Below are 18,560 nucleotides of genomic sequence, written 5' to 3'. Positions count from 1 at the left end.
ACCTGCTGGACTGTATTAAATTGTTTACATGTAGCTCCTTTACCCTTATATTGGCATTTGAAATGATTGATTTAGCATGTGGTATCCCCACCTATTCTGAAAGTTTGTGGCCGTGCGTACCAGCTATAGATAAGCTTTGTAAACACAGCCAGCAGAAGAAATTACACTCCCAGTGAGATATAGCAGAGATAAGGTAATAAAATGTTGATTTTCCTTTGTTCTCTCAAAGTACTGGTGATTGTTTTAAGGACAGATATAAGATAAAGAAGCAGGTATATGTGCACAATGTGATACAGTAATGAGATCTGATTATACCTACAAGCTCAACCCATTTTATTAGGTAGTGGCTTCAAAACACAAAATCAGAGCTTTAATATACACAAATAAACCTTAAAAAGCTCATTTTCATATATGTTTTACTCTGCAGTTGGTAAAAAAAGCAATTGTAAATATTGTAAACACATTAAGGGAAAAACTATTTTACAGTATACTGTCCCTTTAACGCCACCTGTGGCTCAGTGTATGGAGGAAATTGGTCTTATGGTGTCCAGCATGGACATAATTCCTTTTGTCAGGTTCCATCTCAGACTGCTACAGCTGTGCATGCTGAGGCAGTGGAATGGCGATCATTCAGATCTGCCTCAACAGATTTTCCTGGACAACCGGTCGAGATAATTGCTCTTTTGGTGGCTCTGTCCAGATCATCTGTCCCGAGGGACATCTTTTCTCAGACCATCATGGGAGATTGTGACTACGGACCAAGAAGGCACAGGGCCTGTGGTCTCAGGAGGAATGCTCCCTCCTGATCAACATTTTGGAACTTCGAGCAATCTACAATGCTCTGAAGGCTTTGCCTCTTCTGGGTTCGTCACGGTTTATCAGATTACAATCAGACTATATAACCTCGGTGGCTTACATCAACCATCAGGGGGGAACGAGAAGCTCCCTAGCGATGAGGGAAGTATCTCGGATTCTGGAGTGGGTGGAGGCCCACAGCTATTCGCTGTCAGCGATCCACGTTCTGGGTGTGGACAACTGGGAAGCAGATTTTCTCAGCAGACAATCCATTCTTCCGGGGGAATAGTCTCTCCATCCCAAAGTGTTTGCGGAGATATGCAACATGTGGGGGACGCCGGAGATAGATCTCATGGCGTCCCGTCTCAATAACAAGCTACCCAGATATGGGTTGAGGTCCAGAGATCCTCGGGCGGAGCTAATGGATGCATTAGCGAACTTGGAGGTTCAATCTAATCTACCTTTTTCCGCCATTACCACTTCTTCCTCGGGTAGTGGCCTGCATCAAGCAGGAGCAGGCGTTGGTAATACTGATTGCTCCATCGTATCCGCCAAGGACGCAGTTCGCTGACTTAGTGAGGATGTCATCTTCTCCATGAAAGTTACCTTGTCGCAGGGATCTGCTGGAACAAGGTCCTTTTGTTCATCAAATTCTAGATTCTCTGAGGCTGACTGCGTGGGGATTAAACGCTTAGTCCTAGCCAAGAGAGGTTTTTCTGAGAGAGTTATTGATACTCTCATCTAGGGGTGTGCATCTTCACTGGTCTCACAATTCAATTCGATTACGATTATCCTGTCATCGATTCGATTTGATTCCACGATGCATCATGAACTTGTTCTATTCCATATTTTATATTTATTTATATATATATATATATATATACAGGCACACATACAAACTATATATATATATGTAATAATATAAAAACTACATAATGTGTTAGTGGTAATAGTCAGGAGTGTACAGAAACTACATAATTTAAACATTGGGTATTAAATAGGTCTCTTTAATCCAATGAGGGGAGAGGAATAAAGAACTATATACTATATTATACTAGTTATGAGCTAACATATAATGCTGAAACCTCTATATTAAAGTATAACAACCTCCTACTATTATAAAGGCCACTCTTGGACCTATGAATATTCATTTAAACTCATGGAGGTAACCTATGATGATATAGAGCCACTTGTGGGCTGATGAAAATCATAAGCATAGCAAGTGAATTTATGTATAGGCTATACATAATATGATGTAATGCTCTATCTACTTGCTTGAATTCAAACGTAATAGGCTATTTAAGCAGAAATGATCAGGATAAATTGTCATCTACATTATGAAGGAGGTCTTGGTGAAGAACAACTAATGGGCCGCTGTTTTAAGATAAATAGATAATAGAGCAATAGCAATTGACCAACTATTCGAAAGTTGCTGGGTATAGCGAGATTGCTCTACTAAGATAAGTAAAGGATGTAACTTGTGGTTAGTGTAATAGAGATTGTGACACATATAAAAAGCAACTCTAAGTGATCATTCAATAGGGGATTATATGAATCAAGGCGCGGGGGGGCACACTCAATGCTAAAACTTAGCGTTAAATGTTTGTAGCTGTGTCAGATCCTAGAGGTGCTTTATACTTGTCCCCACGCTGCAGGACCCCTCGGTTTATGGCTGCGGACAATACACTTTTTCCGAGCGACATTTCCCTCTGAGTTAGTGATGCCGCCATATTAACTAGTGGCAACAACAAGCAATAGGGATACACATCTTCCGTCTTGTGTACAGCAGCGGAAGCGCGCGGGCCGCCATTATTATTCCTGGTACAAGAGTAACTTCCTGTGTTGGTTTTAGAGGGGTTTTTACTTTATGCCCCCAGGTGCCCGGGCAAGGTATGGTCACACCCCACTGTGAAACTGGCCAGTGGGCAGAACATCCCCCAACTAGTATGTGATAGGGGAAGAATGGGAAGGAAGATGTGTGCCGGTGGGGACATGTGATGCCGCGTGAATCGATTCAGCCTCTTCACTGCATCGTTGAGGGTTGCATCCTGATGCATCGTGGTGGAGATTATTTTCAACACCACTACTCTCATCCAAACTCGTAAGCCGGTTACACGTCGCATCTATCATAAGGTGTGGAGAACCTATTTATTCTGGTGTGAAAAGCGTGGATTTCCTTGGCATAAGGTTAAGTTTGCCAGGATTCTGTTGTTTCTCCAGGATGGTCTGGAGAAGGGTCTTTCGGCCAGTTCCCTGAGGGGAAAGATTTTACCCTTGTCTGTTTTACTGCACAAGAGGCTCTCTGAGCGTCCAGTTGTTCAGTCTTTTGTGAAAGCTCTGATTAGGTTCAGACCTGTGTTCAGATCTTCGGCTCCCACTTGGAGTCTAAATCTGGTTCTTAAAGTTTTGAAACGGGCTCCGTTTGAACCTATGCATGAAATGGATATTAAATTGTCCTGGAAAGTTATTTTTTTACTGGCTATTGCTTCGGCGCACAGAGTATATGAGATTGCTGCCTTACAATGTGAGCCTCCTTATCTGGTGTTCCATTCGGATTAGGCTGTCTTACGTACCAAGTTAGGGTTTCTCCCTAAAGTCGTGTCGGATCGCAAAATTAATCAAGAGATTGTGGTCCCTTTGTGTCTTAATCCTTCTTTGTCGAAGGAACGTCTTCATAATTTGACGTGGTTCGTGCCTTGAAGTTTTATCTTTAAGCTTCTAAAGATTTTAGACAAACTTCTTCCTTGTTTGTGACATATTCTGGTAAGTGTAAGGGTCAGTAGGTCTCTTCGACTTCCTTTTCTTTTTGTTTGAGGAGTCTTATCCGTTTTAGCTTATGAAACAGCGGGACATAGACCTCCTCAGAAAATTACGTCTCATTCTACTAGAGCATTGTCTTCCTCTTGGGCCTTTAAGATCGAGACCTCTATGGATCAGATTTGTAAGGCAGCTACCTGGTCCTCCTTACACACTTTTTCTAAATTCTTCAAGTTTGATGTTTTTGCTTCAGCTGAAGCAGCCTTCGGAAGAAAGGTTTTGCAGGCTGTGGTGCCCTCAGATTAGGGTCTGCCTCTATTTTTGTCCCTCCCGTTACCATTCAGTGTCCTCTAGAGCTTGGGTCTATGTTTCCCAACAGTAAGGAATGAAGCCGTGGACTCTCCTTGTATTCAGAAGGAAAACATAAATTATGCTTACCAGATAATTTTAATTTCCTTCTGTATAAGGAGAGTCCACGGCTTCCACCCCTGTTTCTCCGATGGTTGGCCCCATAAATTATGTGTATTTCTTCTGGCACCTTTTATACCCTGATATTTCTCCTACTGTTCCCTCTTCAGAATGACTGGGGGATAGGGGAAGTGGGAGAGGTATTTAAACCTTTGACTGGGGTGTCTTTGCCTCCTCCCGGTGGCCAGGTTCAGTATATCCCAACAGTAAGGAATGAACCCGCGGACTCTCCTTATACAGAAGGAAATGAAATTATCTGGTAAGCATAATTTATGTTTTTTAGTAAATATTTGCAAAGCCTAAAAACTTCTGAAGTGATTTTCTGTTTTGCCGGTGGTACCCAGTCAGTGATAGCAGTAATCTTTGATTGATCCATTTTTATTCCAGATGATGATATGATGTATCCTAGGAAAGTTATTTCCTCTTGATGCAATTGACATTTTTCCAACTTTGCATATAAGTTATGTGTCCTTAGGCGAAAAAGTACCCACCTAACATGAAGTTGAGTATACCAAAATGTCATCTAAATAAATGACTACGCATTTATCTAGTAGGTCCCTGAAAATGTCATTTATAAAGTGTTGGAAAGTGGCTGGGGCGTTACATAATCCAAAAAGCATTACAAGATATACAAAAAGACAGTATCTAGTGCGAAATGCAGTTTTCCACTCATCCCCCTGTCTAATGCGAACTAAGTTGTATGCCCCTCTCAAATCTAACTTAGTGAATATGTTGGTGTCTTTTAATCTTTCTATAAGGTCTGGAATTAACGGGAGTGTTTAACAATTTTTTATAACTTTATTAAGAGCCCTATAATAAACTATTGGTCTTAAGGATTGATCTTTATTTTTGACAAAGAACATTCCAGTGCCAGCGGGGGATGTTGAGTGTCGGATGAACCCCTTTTTTAGATTTTTGTCTAAATAATTTTGAAAGTGGGTGAGTTCAGGTTCTGACAGGGGGTAAATATGCCCATGAGGTGCTGTTGCCCCTGGCAACAGATCAATAGGGCAATCGTATGGTTTGTGAGGTGGGAGATTTTCAAATTTTTTTTTATTGAATACATCCAAAAAATCTTGGTATTTTTTGGCAATTCTTCTGAAGTGACTATTACCGTAAGAGATGGGTAACAAGTCCTGTGACAGTATGTGGAATTCAATTTAATACAAAAAGGATCCCATAATATTTCTGGTTAGTGTAAGGTGACCCAGCGTAACCCTAGAATTATAGGGGAGAAGGGAGTATTTCAAAAGTTAAGAACTCTATATGCCCATCTTTAGTAACAATTTGTAGAAGAATCGTATGGTGTGTGATAGGACGGGAAGAGACAGGTGTATCATCAATAACACGGATGGACACAGGGTTAGATTTTTTAATGCTTGGTACTTTATTATCTTGAATACATTTTGCATCAATGAAATTGCCACAAGCACCCGTATCAATGATGGCATCAGCTTGGATTCTTCTTTAATCCCACTGTAAAAAAAAAGTGGAAGTATGAGATAAGAATTCTTAGAATTATGTAAGATATTAGTATGGTTTGGGAGCTTACCTGTCTTTTTTCTTGCCAGGACAGGTAGATAAGTCATGTTCTCTGGCTACACAGTACATACAAAGATGTAATGTTTTTCTTCTGTTTTTCTCCTCAAGGGTTAAGGGTCCCAGGATTACACCTATCTCCATAGGTTCAGGTGCAATACTGGTTTTAGGGGCTGGATGGTTAGAAAAAGTGGGAATGAACTGCCATCTGTGTAGTTCTGTTATGGATCTTTCAGCCCTCCGTTCTCTTAATCTCCTGTCAATGCTAATAGATAATTTGGTAAGTTCTTCCAGGGAAGCTGGGATTGTAGTTCTGGAGAGTTCATCTTTACGTCCACAGATAATCCTAAGTGGAATTGATTTTTTAAAGCTGATGTCGTTCAGTCCAGAATCTGGAACCCATCTTTTAAACTCTGCTACATAGTCCTCAACAGGTCTTTTGCCTTGCCTGAGAGAATGGATGGCAGTCTCTGCAGTACTCTGCTTATCAGGGTCATCATAGAGAAGGGACATTGCAGCAAAAAATTAATCTAGAGACTCAAGGATGGAATCTTCTTTCTCCACATATGAATTAGCCCATGCGCGAGGTTCCCCTCTGAGGTAGGATATAGTCGTTAAGACCTTTATTTTATCATTGCTGTAAGTTTTAGGCTTTAACTTAAACAATAGTTTGCATGAAAATCTGTCAGGGGGACTTATAATAGGCTCTGGGCTTTCTGTTATTGAGGTAGAAATCTGTGATTGTGATACACTTTTAGGAGGTAGATTTTCTCTTATGTATGCTTTTAAAGCCTCATTTTCAGTTTGTAACTCTTTAAACCCCTGAGATAAAAAAAAGTCCACCCTTTGAGAGCGTACAGTAATATGCTTTGCCATTTCAGTTGGGTCCATTTTTAAAGGCTTGAACAATCTGTAACAAACAGGGTATGTGTGAACACTTCAGCTACTGAAAATTTGTTTTAGCATATATATATTGCTATCATCTGACTCTCCCTTTAAGAGTTATTAGGGAGCTGTTGGAGTGAGTTTTTAGGCAATGCAGTTATACTTTAAAATAGTAAAAACTTTAATTCTTACCATTGTCTTTATGATCTGTGAATCTTTTATCTTGCAAAAGCTGTGTAGAGAGACAGGATAACAAACCTGCAGATTTTCATGTTTGCTGCTGAGGAACAGTCCAAAGACAGCAGCACTCACCACTTCCAAAATAGCAGAAATGTATTGAAACACCAAGGTGCACCAGATAATGCTTCGGACCTCAGTCCTTAATCATGTCAATACACATAATGAACATACAAAGCTCCTAAATAGGGGTTGGTGTCAAAGCCACCACTCCATTTTTACAACACACCTGTGCAATTCTATAGTGAGGCTTGGTACTTGTATCTATAAATAATGACATATCTAACTCCTACATATGACTGATGCATATAACATACAAACAATATAATAATGATAGTTATAAAATACTATCCTCTCCAAGGAATGTACAATATCATAAAGCTCCATGTAAATTTTTTATCTATGCGTTTAACATCATTTTATTTTTTTTATTTTTGTTTCGACACAATAATTGTTAGAACAATCAATCAATGAAACCTGATCTTGCATGCAATATGTAGTGTGCTGATTGCAAAGGGAGACATATCCAAACTTATTTAAGGTGGAATAAAGAGATATTACAGTGCATTTAAGTTCTGAAACTGTGCTTGATACTCACACCTTCAAATGTGCCATGTGCTTTTGGGGTGAAATAAAATCCTAAACCCTTAATAATTGTCTGCATTAAATTATCTGACAGATGATATTATTGATGATATTATTACTGACGTAGATGTTAAAACAGAAGATCTGAGTGTAACGTGTCAGCTGGAAGCTGCAGAGCAGGAAATGTGTGACAGCGGCAGTGCAAGTAAGTACATGTGTGATTTGTTTATGGGGTATTGCCTGGCTTTTATAACTTATTGTCTCTAAGTACTGTATATTATTTCACCAGTCAGGGTGTCACCTCAGTTACATACTAACTGTCACTGTACAGTATAGCCTGATACTTACTGTTGTCACATCTCTAGGGATTGGTTATATTATTCCTGATCACATGGCACACAAGCAGTAAGACCCTATACAGCTGCTGTCATTTATATCTGCCAGATTATAATCATTACTATTGTTATCTGATCAGGTATAGGGGCTGTTGGAATACTAGTGCTGTATTGTCCCCATGTCAGGTATAGGGGCTGTTGGAATACTAGTGCTGTATTGTCCCCATGTCAGGTATAGGGGCTGTTGGAATACTAGTGCTGTATTGTCCCCATGTCAGGTATAGGGGCTGTTGGAATACTAGTGTTGTATTGTCCCCATGTCAGGTATAGGTGCTGTTGGAATACTAGTGCTGTATTGTCCCCATGTCAGATATAGGAGCTGTTGGAATACTAGTGCTGTATTGTCCCCATGTCAGATATAGGAGCTGTTGGAATACTAGTGCTGTATTGTCCCCATGTCAGATATAGGAGCTGTTGGAATACTAGTGCTGTATTGTCCCCATGTCAGGTATAGATGCTGTTAGAATACTAGTGCTGTATTGTCCCTATGTCAGATATAGGTGCTGTTGGAATACTAGTGCTGTATTGTCACTATGTCAGATATAAGGGCTGTTGGAATACTAGTGCTGTATTGTCCCCATGTCAGGTATAGGGGCTGTTGGAATACTAGTGCTGTATTGTCCCTATGTCAGATATAGGTGCTGTTGGAATACTAGTGCTGTATTGTCACTATGTCAGGTATAGGGGCTGTTGGAATACTAGTGCTGTATTGTCCCTATGTCAGATATAGGTGCTGTTGGAATACTACTGCTGTATTGTCCCCATGTCAGATATAGGGGCTGTTGGAATACTAGTGCTGTATTGTCCCTATGTCAGATATAGGTGCTGTTGGAATACTAGTGCTGTATTGTCACTATGTCAGGTATAGGGGCTGTTGGAATACTAGTGCTGTATTGTCCCTATGTCAGATATAGGTGCTGTTGGAATACTACTGCTGTATTGTCCCCATGTCAGATATATGGGCTGTTTGAATACTAGTGCTGTATTGTCACCATGTCAGATATAGGAGCTGTTGGAATACTAGTGCTGTATTGTCCCTATGTCAGGTATAGGTGCTGTTGGAATACTAGTGCTGTATTGTCCCCATGTCAGATATAGGTGCTGTTAGAATACTACTGCTGTATGAGTGAGGTATACCTGTATATTAAATATTCAACTTAACAACATTTGAATTTTCAAATCTAATAAAAAATAATTTTTGATTTGTATCAATCTCAATGTGCCCTGAGTGTTAAGTGTATGCAAATTATTAAAGGGACATGAAATCCAAACTTTTTCTTTCACGTATCAGATAGAAAGTGACATTTTTCAACATTCCTGCTTTTTCAAATAAAGATATCAAGAGAACGAAGAAAAAAGTCTACTAGGAGTAAAATAGAAAGCTGCTTAAAGGGTCATAAAACCCATATTTTTTCTTTTATGATTTCGGGAGCACATACAATTTAAAACAACTTTCCAGTTTACTTATATTATTACATTTGTTTCATTCTCTTAGTATCATTTGTTGAAGGAGCAGCAATGCACTATTGTTTTGTAACTGAACGCAAGGGTGAGCCAAAGAAATTTGACATATACTGTATATGCAGCTACCAATCAGCAGATAGAACCTAGGTTCTTTACTGCTCCTGAGCTAACTAGATAAACTTTTCAGCAAAGGATAAGAAGAGAAGGAAGCAAATTAAATAATAGAAGTCAATTGGAAAGTTGTTTTAAATTGCTGCTCTATCTGAATCTTGAAAGAGAAAAAAGGGTTTTCATGACAGTTATTATGGTATCTCTATTTGAAATAGCAGGAATGTAAGCTTAGGAGCCATCCCATTTTTGGTTCAGAACATGGGTAGCGCTTGCTGATTGGTTGGCTACATTTAGACACCAATAAGCAAATGCTACTTTGGTTCTGAATTGAAAATGGTCCGTCTCCTAAGCTTACATTCAAATAAAAATACCAAGAGAACGATAAAATTTTTATAATAGGAGTAAATTAGAAAGATGCTTAAAATTGCTGCTCTATCTGAATCATGAAAGTTTAATTTTGACTAGATTATCCCTACAACCTCAATCTCAATGTGCCCCAAGTATTAAGTGTATGAAAATTATTAAAGGGCTATGAAACCAAAAAAAATTATTTCATGATTCAGATAGTGCAGCAATGTTTCAACGTTCCTGCCTTTTCAAATAAAGATACCAAGAGAACAACGAAAAATTGATAATAGGAGTAAAATAGAAAGCTGCTTAAAATTGCTGCCCTATCTGAATCATGAAAGAAATAAAATTGGGTTTAGTGTCCATTTAAGTACCAGTTATTATGTTAAACATTAGTTGCTTTGCATTAATTGATCTGACAGATGATATTAATGATTATATTATTACTGACGTAGATGTTAAAACAGAAGATCTGAGTGTAACGTGTCAGCTGGAAGCTGCAGAGCAGGAAATGTGTGACAGCGGCAGTGCAAGTAAGTACATGTGTGATTTGTTTATGGGGTATTGCCTGGCTTTTATAACTTATTGTCTCTAAGTACTGTATATTATTTCACCAGTCAGGGTGTCACCTCAGTTACATACTAACTGTCACTGTACAGTATAGCCTGATACTTACTGTTGTCACATCTCTAGGGATTGGTTATATTATTCCTGATCACATGGCACACAAGCAGTAAGACCCTATACAGCTTCTGTCATTTATATCTGCCAGATTATAATCATTACTATTGTTATCTGTGTTATCTGATCAGGTATAGGGGCTGTTGGAATACTAGTGCTGTATTGTCCCCATGTCAGGTATAGTGGCTGTTGGAATACTAGTGCTGTATTGTCCCCATGTCAGGTATAGAGGCTGTTTGAATACTAGTACTGTATTGTCCCCATGTCAGGTATAGGGGCTGTTAGAATACTAGTACTGTATTGTCCCCATGTCAGGTATAGGGGATGTTTGAATACTAGTACTGTATTGTCCCCATGTCAGGTATAGGGGCTGTTAGAATACTAGTGCTGTATTGTCCCCATGTCAGGTATAGGGGCTGTTTGAATACTAGTACTGTATTGTCCCCATGTCAGGTATAGGGGCTGTTTGAATACTAGTACTGTATTGTCCCCATGTCAGGTATAGGGGCTGTTAGAATACTAGTGCTGTATTGTCCCCATGTCAGGTATAGAGGCTGTTGGAATACTAGTGTTGTATTGTCCCCATGTCAGATATAGGGGCTGTTGGAATACTAGTGTTGTATTGTCCCCATGTCAGATATAGGGGCTGTTGGAATACTAGTGCTGTATTGTCCCCATGTCAGATATAGGGGCTGTTTGAATACTAGTGTTGTATTGTCCCCATGTCAGATATAGGGGCTGTTGGAATACTAGTGCTGTATTGTCCCCATGTCAGATATAGGGGCTGTTTGAATACTAGTGCTGTATTGTCACCATGTCAGATATAGGAGCTGTTGGAATACTAGTGCTGTATTGTCCCTATGTCAGGTATAGGTGCTGTTGGAATACTAGTGCTGTATTGTCCCCATGTCAGATATAGGTGCTGTTAGAATACTACTGCTGTATGAGTGAGGTATACCTGTATATTAAATATTCAACTTAACAACATTTGAATTTTCAAATCTAATAAAAAATAATTTTTGATTTGTATCAATCTCAATGTGCCCGAGTGTTAAGTGTATGAAAATTATTAAAGGAACATGAAATCCAAACTTTTTCTTTCACGTATCAGATAGAGGGTGACATTTTTCAACATTCCTGCTTTTTCAAATAAAGATACCAAGAGAACGAAGAAAAAAGTCTCATAGGAGTAAAATAGAAAGCTGCTTAAAGGGACAGTCTACCATAGAATTGTTATTGTTTTAAAAGATAGATATTCCCTTTATTACTCATTCCCCAGTTTTGCATAACCAACACAGTTATATTAATGTACTTTTTACCTCTTTGATTACCTTGTCTCTAGGAACCTTCTTCCAGCCCCCTGATCACATGACTGTGACTGTTTATTATCTATTGTCTTAAATTTAGCATTGTATTGTGTTAGATCTTAAATAACTTTCTGTGCCTGAACACACTGTTATCTATATGGCCCACGTGTACTTTCTGTCTCTTTGTGTTGAAAGAGATTTAAAAAGCCTGTGATAAGAGGCAGCCCTCAAAGGCTTAGAAATTAGCATATGAGCCTACCTATGTTTAGTTTAAACTAAGAATGCCAAGCGAAAAAAGCAAATTTGATGATAAAAGTAAATTGGAAAGTCGATTAAAATTAAAAGTCCTATCTGAATAATGAAAGTTTAATTTATACTTGACTGTCCCTTTAAAGGGTCATGAAACCCATATTTCTCTTGTTAAATGTATCCAGTCCACGGATCATCCATTACTTATGGGATATTCTCCTTCCCAACAGGAAGTTGCAAGAGGATCACCCACAGCAGAGCTGCTATATAGCTCCTCCCCTAACTGCCATATCCAGTCATTCTCTTGCAACCCTCAACAAAGATGGAGGTCGTAAGAGGAGAGTGGTGTTTTATACTTAGTTTATTTCTTCAATCAAAAGTTTGTTATTTTTAAATGGTACCGGAGTGTGCTGTTTATCTCAGGCAGTATTTAGAAGAAGAATCTGTCTGCATTTTCTATGATCTTAGCAGAAGTAACTAAGATCCATGGCTGTTCTCACATATTCTGATGAGTGAGGTAACTTCAGAGAGGGAATGGCGTGCAGGTTTTCCTGCAATAAGGTATGTGCAGTTAATATTTTTCTAGGGATGGAATTTGCTAGAAAATGCTGCTTATACCGGATTAATGTAAGTAAAGCCTTAAATGCAGTGATAGCTACTGGTATCAGGCTTATTAATAGAGATGCATACTCTTATAAAAATGTAATATAAAACGTTTGCTGGCATGTTAATCGTTTTTATATATGTTTGGTGACAAAACTTATTGGGGCCTAGTTTTTTTCCACATGGCTGGTTTGATTTCTGCCTAGAGACAGTTTCCTGAAGCTTTCCACTGTTGCAATATGAGTGGGAAGGGCCTATTTTAGTGCTTTTCTGTGCAGTTAAAAATACTGACAGAGACATTCAGCTTCCCTCTGCATGATACAGGACATCTCTGAAGGGCTCAAAAGGCTTCAAAGTCGTGTTTGAGGAGGGTAACAATCACAGTAGACTGTGGCAGTTGTGACTGTGTTTAAAAAACTTTTTTGTCATTTATTATTCTGTTTTTGTTATTAAGGGGTTAATCATCCATTTGCAAGTGGGTGCAATGCTCTGCTGACTTGTTACATACACTGTAAAAATTTTGTTAGTGTAACTGCCTTTTTTCACTGTTATTTCAAATTTTGTCAAAATTTGTTTCTCTTAAAGGCACAGTAACGTTTTTTATATTGCTTGTTAACTTGCTTTAAAGTGTTTTCCAAGCTTGCTAGTCTCATTGCTAGTCTGTACAAACATGTCTGAAACAGAGGATACTTGTTCATTATGTTTAAAAGCCATGGTGGAGCCCCATAGGAGAATGTGTACTAAATTTATTGATTTCACCTTAAACAGTAAAGATCAGTCTTTATCTATAAAAGAATTGTCACCAGAGGGGTCTGTCGAGGGGGAAGTTATGCCGACTAACTCTCCCCATGTGTCGGACCCTTCGCCTCCCGCTCAAGGGACGCACGCTAATATGGCACCAAGTACATCAGGGACGCCCATAGCGATTACTTTGCAGGACATGGCTGCAATCATGAATAATACCCTGTCAGAGGTATTATCCAGATTGCCTGAATTGAGAGGCAAGCGCGATAGCTCTGGGGTTAGATGAGATACAGAGCGCGTAGATGCTGTAAGAGCCATGTCTGATACTGCGTCACAATATGCAGAACCTGAGGACGGAGAGCTTCAGTCTGTGGGTAACGTCTCTGATTCGGGGGGACCTGATTCAGAGATTTCTAATTTTAAATTTAAGCTTGAGAACCTCCGTGTATTGCTTGGGGAGGTATTAGCTGCTCTGAATGACTGTGACACAATTGCAGTGCCAGAGAAATTGTGTAGGCTGGATAAATACTATGCAGTGCCGGTGAGTACTGATGTTTTTCCAATACCTAAAAGGCTTACAGAAATTATTAGTAAGGAGTGAGATAGGCCCGGTGTGCCCTTTTCCCCACCTCCTATATTTAGAAAAATGTTTCCAATAGATGCCACTACACGGGACTTATGGCAGACTGTCCCTAAGGTGGAGGGAGCAGTTTCTACTTTAGCAAAGCGTACCACTAGCCCGGTTGAGGACAGTTGTGCTTTTTCAGATCCAATGGATAAAAAATTAGAGGGTTACCTTAAGAAAATGTTTATTCAACAAGGTTTTATTTTACAGCCCCTTGCATGCATTGCGCCTGTCACTGCTGCGGCGGCATTCTGGTTTGAGGCCCTGGAAGAGGCCATCCATACAGCTCCATTGACTGAAATTGTTGACAAGCTTAGAACTCTTAAGCTAGCTAACTCATTTGTTTCTGATGCCATTGTTCATTTGACTAAACTAACTGTGACGAACCAAGGTTATCCAACCCTGCGCCAGTCACTTATTTGGCACAGAAAGGGTTTTCAGCCCCCTTTTCTGTCACCTATAGGTCACAATCTAGCCACACCAGGCAAGCTTGTGATTCAGTTTAGTGGGTGCAAGAGTTAATTCGCACTCCCTTAATCTGTACTAGACGTAAGAGAAATGCCCAACACTCCCTTTTCAATGTCACCCACAATAAACTATAAATCTTATAGCTCAAATGCTACCACCACTTAAAATTTATTAAAGGGAAAATCTTAAGGAAAAACCCCAGACTTTACACTTTAACTCTAGAAATACAATTTAGCAGAAAATAATCTAAATTATACAGTTCTAAAATTCCAGTCTCTTTCAGTAACGTGGTTCAATTATTAGACAAAGGCCAAACTTAATAAAGGAATTATTTATTATGCCAAAAATATTATGCACAATGCATTATTAATAAAAAGTTGTTACAAATAAAATTACACACGCAAACAGTGTTTTAAAATAAAAAGGAGAAAAATAGAATTGATTACTTTACTAGCTTTAAGATCTGCGCCAGGGGAATGGCATAAGAAGATGGCTCCTTACTCTGTACAGCAGCTCCCCTTGTAAGAATGACAATCTTATTGTTAAAAAAATAAGATTCTTAAACCCTACTTTTCAGAGATAAGGTTGCTTAACCACACCCTCCTGGGCAGGATAAGAAACCCCCCTGTCTTTACAACCTTCAATAGACTAATTTCTTGCCTGAATTTATACAACCCATTATCATTCCTGCTAGGTATGAAATTTCTATATTTACATATTTAGAACCTCTTAGTTTTATTGGGAGAACCGGTTTGATATCAAATATGCCATAGGTTGTCATATTTACCTACCTTTAGGTTATAACAGCTTTAACCCACATATGTACATAATATACCAATGTCCTGTCAGTGACCTGGTCAGTTTTTGTAATGAAGAGCCTGTTTTGCATCAGGCATTCTATTGACAGCTTAAGCCATAAACTTTATCCTGTGTATCTCTGTGACTAAGAGTTTCAGTGACTTTATGACCCAATGCATACACACTAACATTTGGTGGCTATTTAGGGGGTTCTGGCACTTCAAAGAAAATACAAACACAATTCTTCTTGAAAACAAATAACTTTTTTTAGTGCAAGCTACACAAAGTTAACTCCTTAGCAGCTGAATTCTGAGATATTTGTGACACCTCCCCCCATAAGAGAAGCAAAAGGGGGTGGCTATGAGCCACTCCCGATGCGTATCAAAAGGAGCTTCCCCTTGCGGTGAGAACACCATTGCCAGACAGATTGCACCTAGCAGTTTTGGCAGCAGGATGCCCTCCTTTTAAAAGTAACACACTAGTTGCTCTACCCAACTGATTGAATATATTGCAGGGCCCCTCCTATGCAGCCTCTAGTTTGTTCTGTCTCATGGGCGTGAGTACAAGAACATTATGGACCATCTCACACACTCCCTCTCTGGCAGTAAACTCCTGCAACTGTTTTTGTGCAAATATGGCATCTCTGGGTTTTGCAGGTACCTCCCCCAATAAGGTTTGCATCTTATCCAGGAATAACACATCATCCCCTGTTACAGAGGTGCCTGTGAAACCTAGTGTCTTGCTACCTATGGTGTGCTCTCTAAACATATTGTGTACTGTCAGTTGCTGCTTAACTACCATAGGCTCTTGTCCTCCCACTGGAGTAGAATTCCTGTACTCCTGCACTCTGTTATGGTTGGTAGGGGGTTGACTAACTGCCCCCCTCCTCCTGACTGTGGGTTCTAACTGCTGGGTACACTGATGCTGCACATCTATCAGTGTATTTGCTGAATGGCACTGTGGGGCTGTGTAAATACACTTCTCTGTACTCTTCCCCCCTGTGCCTGCAGTCTGTGTCAGTCTCTGTCCCCTAGCCTGTGCAGTCTGTTTATAGGTCACAGCTGAGGTTACTGGGGTCTCTGTCACCCACAATCTTTCACACTCACTCTGGGGGTCCCTCAAAGAGTATCCTGTACCCTCCTCCCCCACACAGTCTGAAATCTGTGGCTTTGCTGCTTCTGTCATAGAGTGGGCTAGTTTGCCCCCCTGCTCTCTCTCACAGTCAGTCTGCCACTTTGCATAATCACACAGAATCTGGTATCCTTTTGACACTGGTACAGACAAGCACACATCTTCCTTCTGCCATTTATCCCAACTAATGTGTCTTTTCACAGGGTACAGAATTGTCCCTGGCAGAGACTGGTACACATCATCCAGCGGCCCAGTCACCCAGTCATTCTCTCCCCCGTCAATCTCACCTCCTTCCCTAGAATCCACTGATTAAATCACAAGCAGAGACGCACCCCTCATCTGCCTTCTCTCACAAACAGCTTCTCCCTGTACAGGTAAACTCAGTTCAGGCACAGACAGACCCACACAGTCTATCTGCCTTTCTCCCCCATCAGTCTCACCCTGAAAAGCTAATGGTAATTCTGCCGATACTGCTGGTTTAAGTACAGGAAGACACACACCGTCTGTCTGTTGTTCTCCCCAGTCAGCATCTCCTCGTACAGCTTCACCTCTCAGCACAGACATCCCCAGTTCAGGCACAGCCCTGCGCACACATGCACTCTGTCCTCCCTCCTGGTCATAATGTCTCTGAGCACTTTTACACACAGCCTTTTCCACATAAGGGTCCGCAACTAATGTCACTAGGTCACATGTAGCATTGTCAGGCACATAAAGAGATAACAATCTACCCAAATCAGTACCCAGTAAAACATCATTAGGAATATTTTCAGATACCCCCACATTTCTTAAACCTCTCCCCACTCCCCAATCAAGATATACACGTGCCATAGGCACTGCAAGTTTCATTCCCCCAATCCCTTTAACTGCTAGAGTCTTTCCAGGGATAATGTTCTCAGAGTTCACTAGCTTTGGATGCACCATAGTCACTTCTGCACCTGTGTCCCTTAGCCCTAGGGTTACCTTATCTCCAACAGTCACAGGTTGCAAGTTCTCATGGTTGTGTTCCTCTGGACAGGTAACAAACAAAATAGATGCTGGTACTTCTGAGGGATTACTTCCTCCAGCTGATTGCCCCAAGTTAATCCTCTCTGGGCAAGTGGAGCTGATGTGGCCCACTTTGTTGCAAACAAAACATCTGCGGGTATCCCCCTGCCCAGATGCAGCACTCGCCCCTCCTTTCCCAGAGGGAGCAGAAACACTGGATAAAGGCACAGCAGGTTTTGTGAAGGGGGGTCGTGCAGCAGCTCCTTTACAGGTGGATCCCCCCTTAGAAAAGGATTTCCTCCCATTCTCTGGAGACCTGTTAGCTGTGTAAAAATCAGCCAGCTCACCAGCTTCCAATGCTGTTATGGGCTTCCGATCTAAAACCCATTCTTGAACTCCGGCTGTGCACAGCTGCATAAACTTCTCCTTGACAATCAAATCCTCCAGCTCCTCCATAGTGGCAACTTTTAATCCTCTGACCCACTGTTTAAAGGCTGTCCTCAAGTTCCCAACAGCTGTAATATAGCTCTCTGACAAACCTTTCTGCAGAGAACGGAATTTCTTTCGGTAAACTTCAGGAGTAAGATTGTATCTCCTCTGTAGTGCAGCTTTAATGGAATCATAGTCCTGATCAAACTCTGGGGGTAGTTCAGCAAACGCCTCCAGTGCAGGACCTTTCAGGCCAGGGGTAAGGTACTTGGCCCACTGCTCCCTTGGCAACTGGAACTGTCTGCAAACTTTTTCAAAGCTACGCAGGAATACATCCACATCTCCATCTTTCTCCAGGGTGGGAAAATTCTCTGCACGCACTCTGGGAGCAGGTGGGTCTCTAGGTTCACTAACAACAGGTGAGACCATCCCTCTCTCCAACCGTGCAAGCTGTAGCTGATACTCTCTCTCCGCCTGTCGTTCATCAGCCTGTCTTTCAGCAGCCTGTCTCTCAGCTGCCAGAGACGCCTGTCGTTCGGCAGCCTGTCTTTCATAAAACTTTGTAATCAGTTCCATGCGCAAACTTGCATCCACTGAGCCCATATGTTTAAGAACAGTTTGCAAATAACAGTCCAATGGATCCCCAGATCCTGATGAATCACCGCCCACAGCTGCAGACATTTCTCCTGAGACTTCAACTGGTGTGATTTGGCTGTTATTATATTCAACAAGAGCTTGAATTAGTAAATCTTTGTTCTTTGAACGTATTGGAATATCCCGCTCCTGGCATAGGAGTATAAGTGCCTCTCTAGATCGCTGCACGCACTCTGGGAGCAGGTGGGTCTCTAGGTTCACTAACAACAGGTGAGACCATCCCTCTCTCCAACCGTGCAAGCTGTAGCTGATACTCTCTCTCCGCCTGTCGTTCATCAGCCTGTCTTTCAGCAGCCTGTCTCT

The 18,560-nt window shown here is 40.7% G+C and overlaps 1 protein-coding gene across 1 annotated transcript in view; it reads left to right on the top strand.

The window, feature by feature from the left end:
* LOC128636439 (gastrula zinc finger protein XlCGF26.1-like) overlaps window positions 1–18,560 on the top strand; it is a 204,880-nt gene that overhangs the window by 102,543 nt on the left and 83,777 nt on the right. The window contains exons 5-6 of the mRNA XM_053689453.1: window positions 7,361–7,471; window positions 10,040–10,117. Of these exons, the coding sequence (XP_053545428.1) occupies window positions 7,361–7,471; window positions 10,040–10,117 (189 nt within the window). The remainder of the gene's footprint in view (window positions 1–7,360; window positions 7,472–10,039; window positions 10,118–18,560) is intronic.

The sequence above is a fragment of the Bombina bombina genome, chromosome 7, assembly GCF_027579735.1.
Source record: "Bombina bombina isolate aBomBom1 chromosome 7, aBomBom1.pri, whole genome shotgun sequence".
Taxonomy (NCBI): Eukaryota; Metazoa; Chordata; class Amphibia; order Anura; family Bombinatoridae; genus Bombina; species Bombina bombina.
This window is presented reverse-complemented; position numbering and strand designations above follow the sequence as displayed.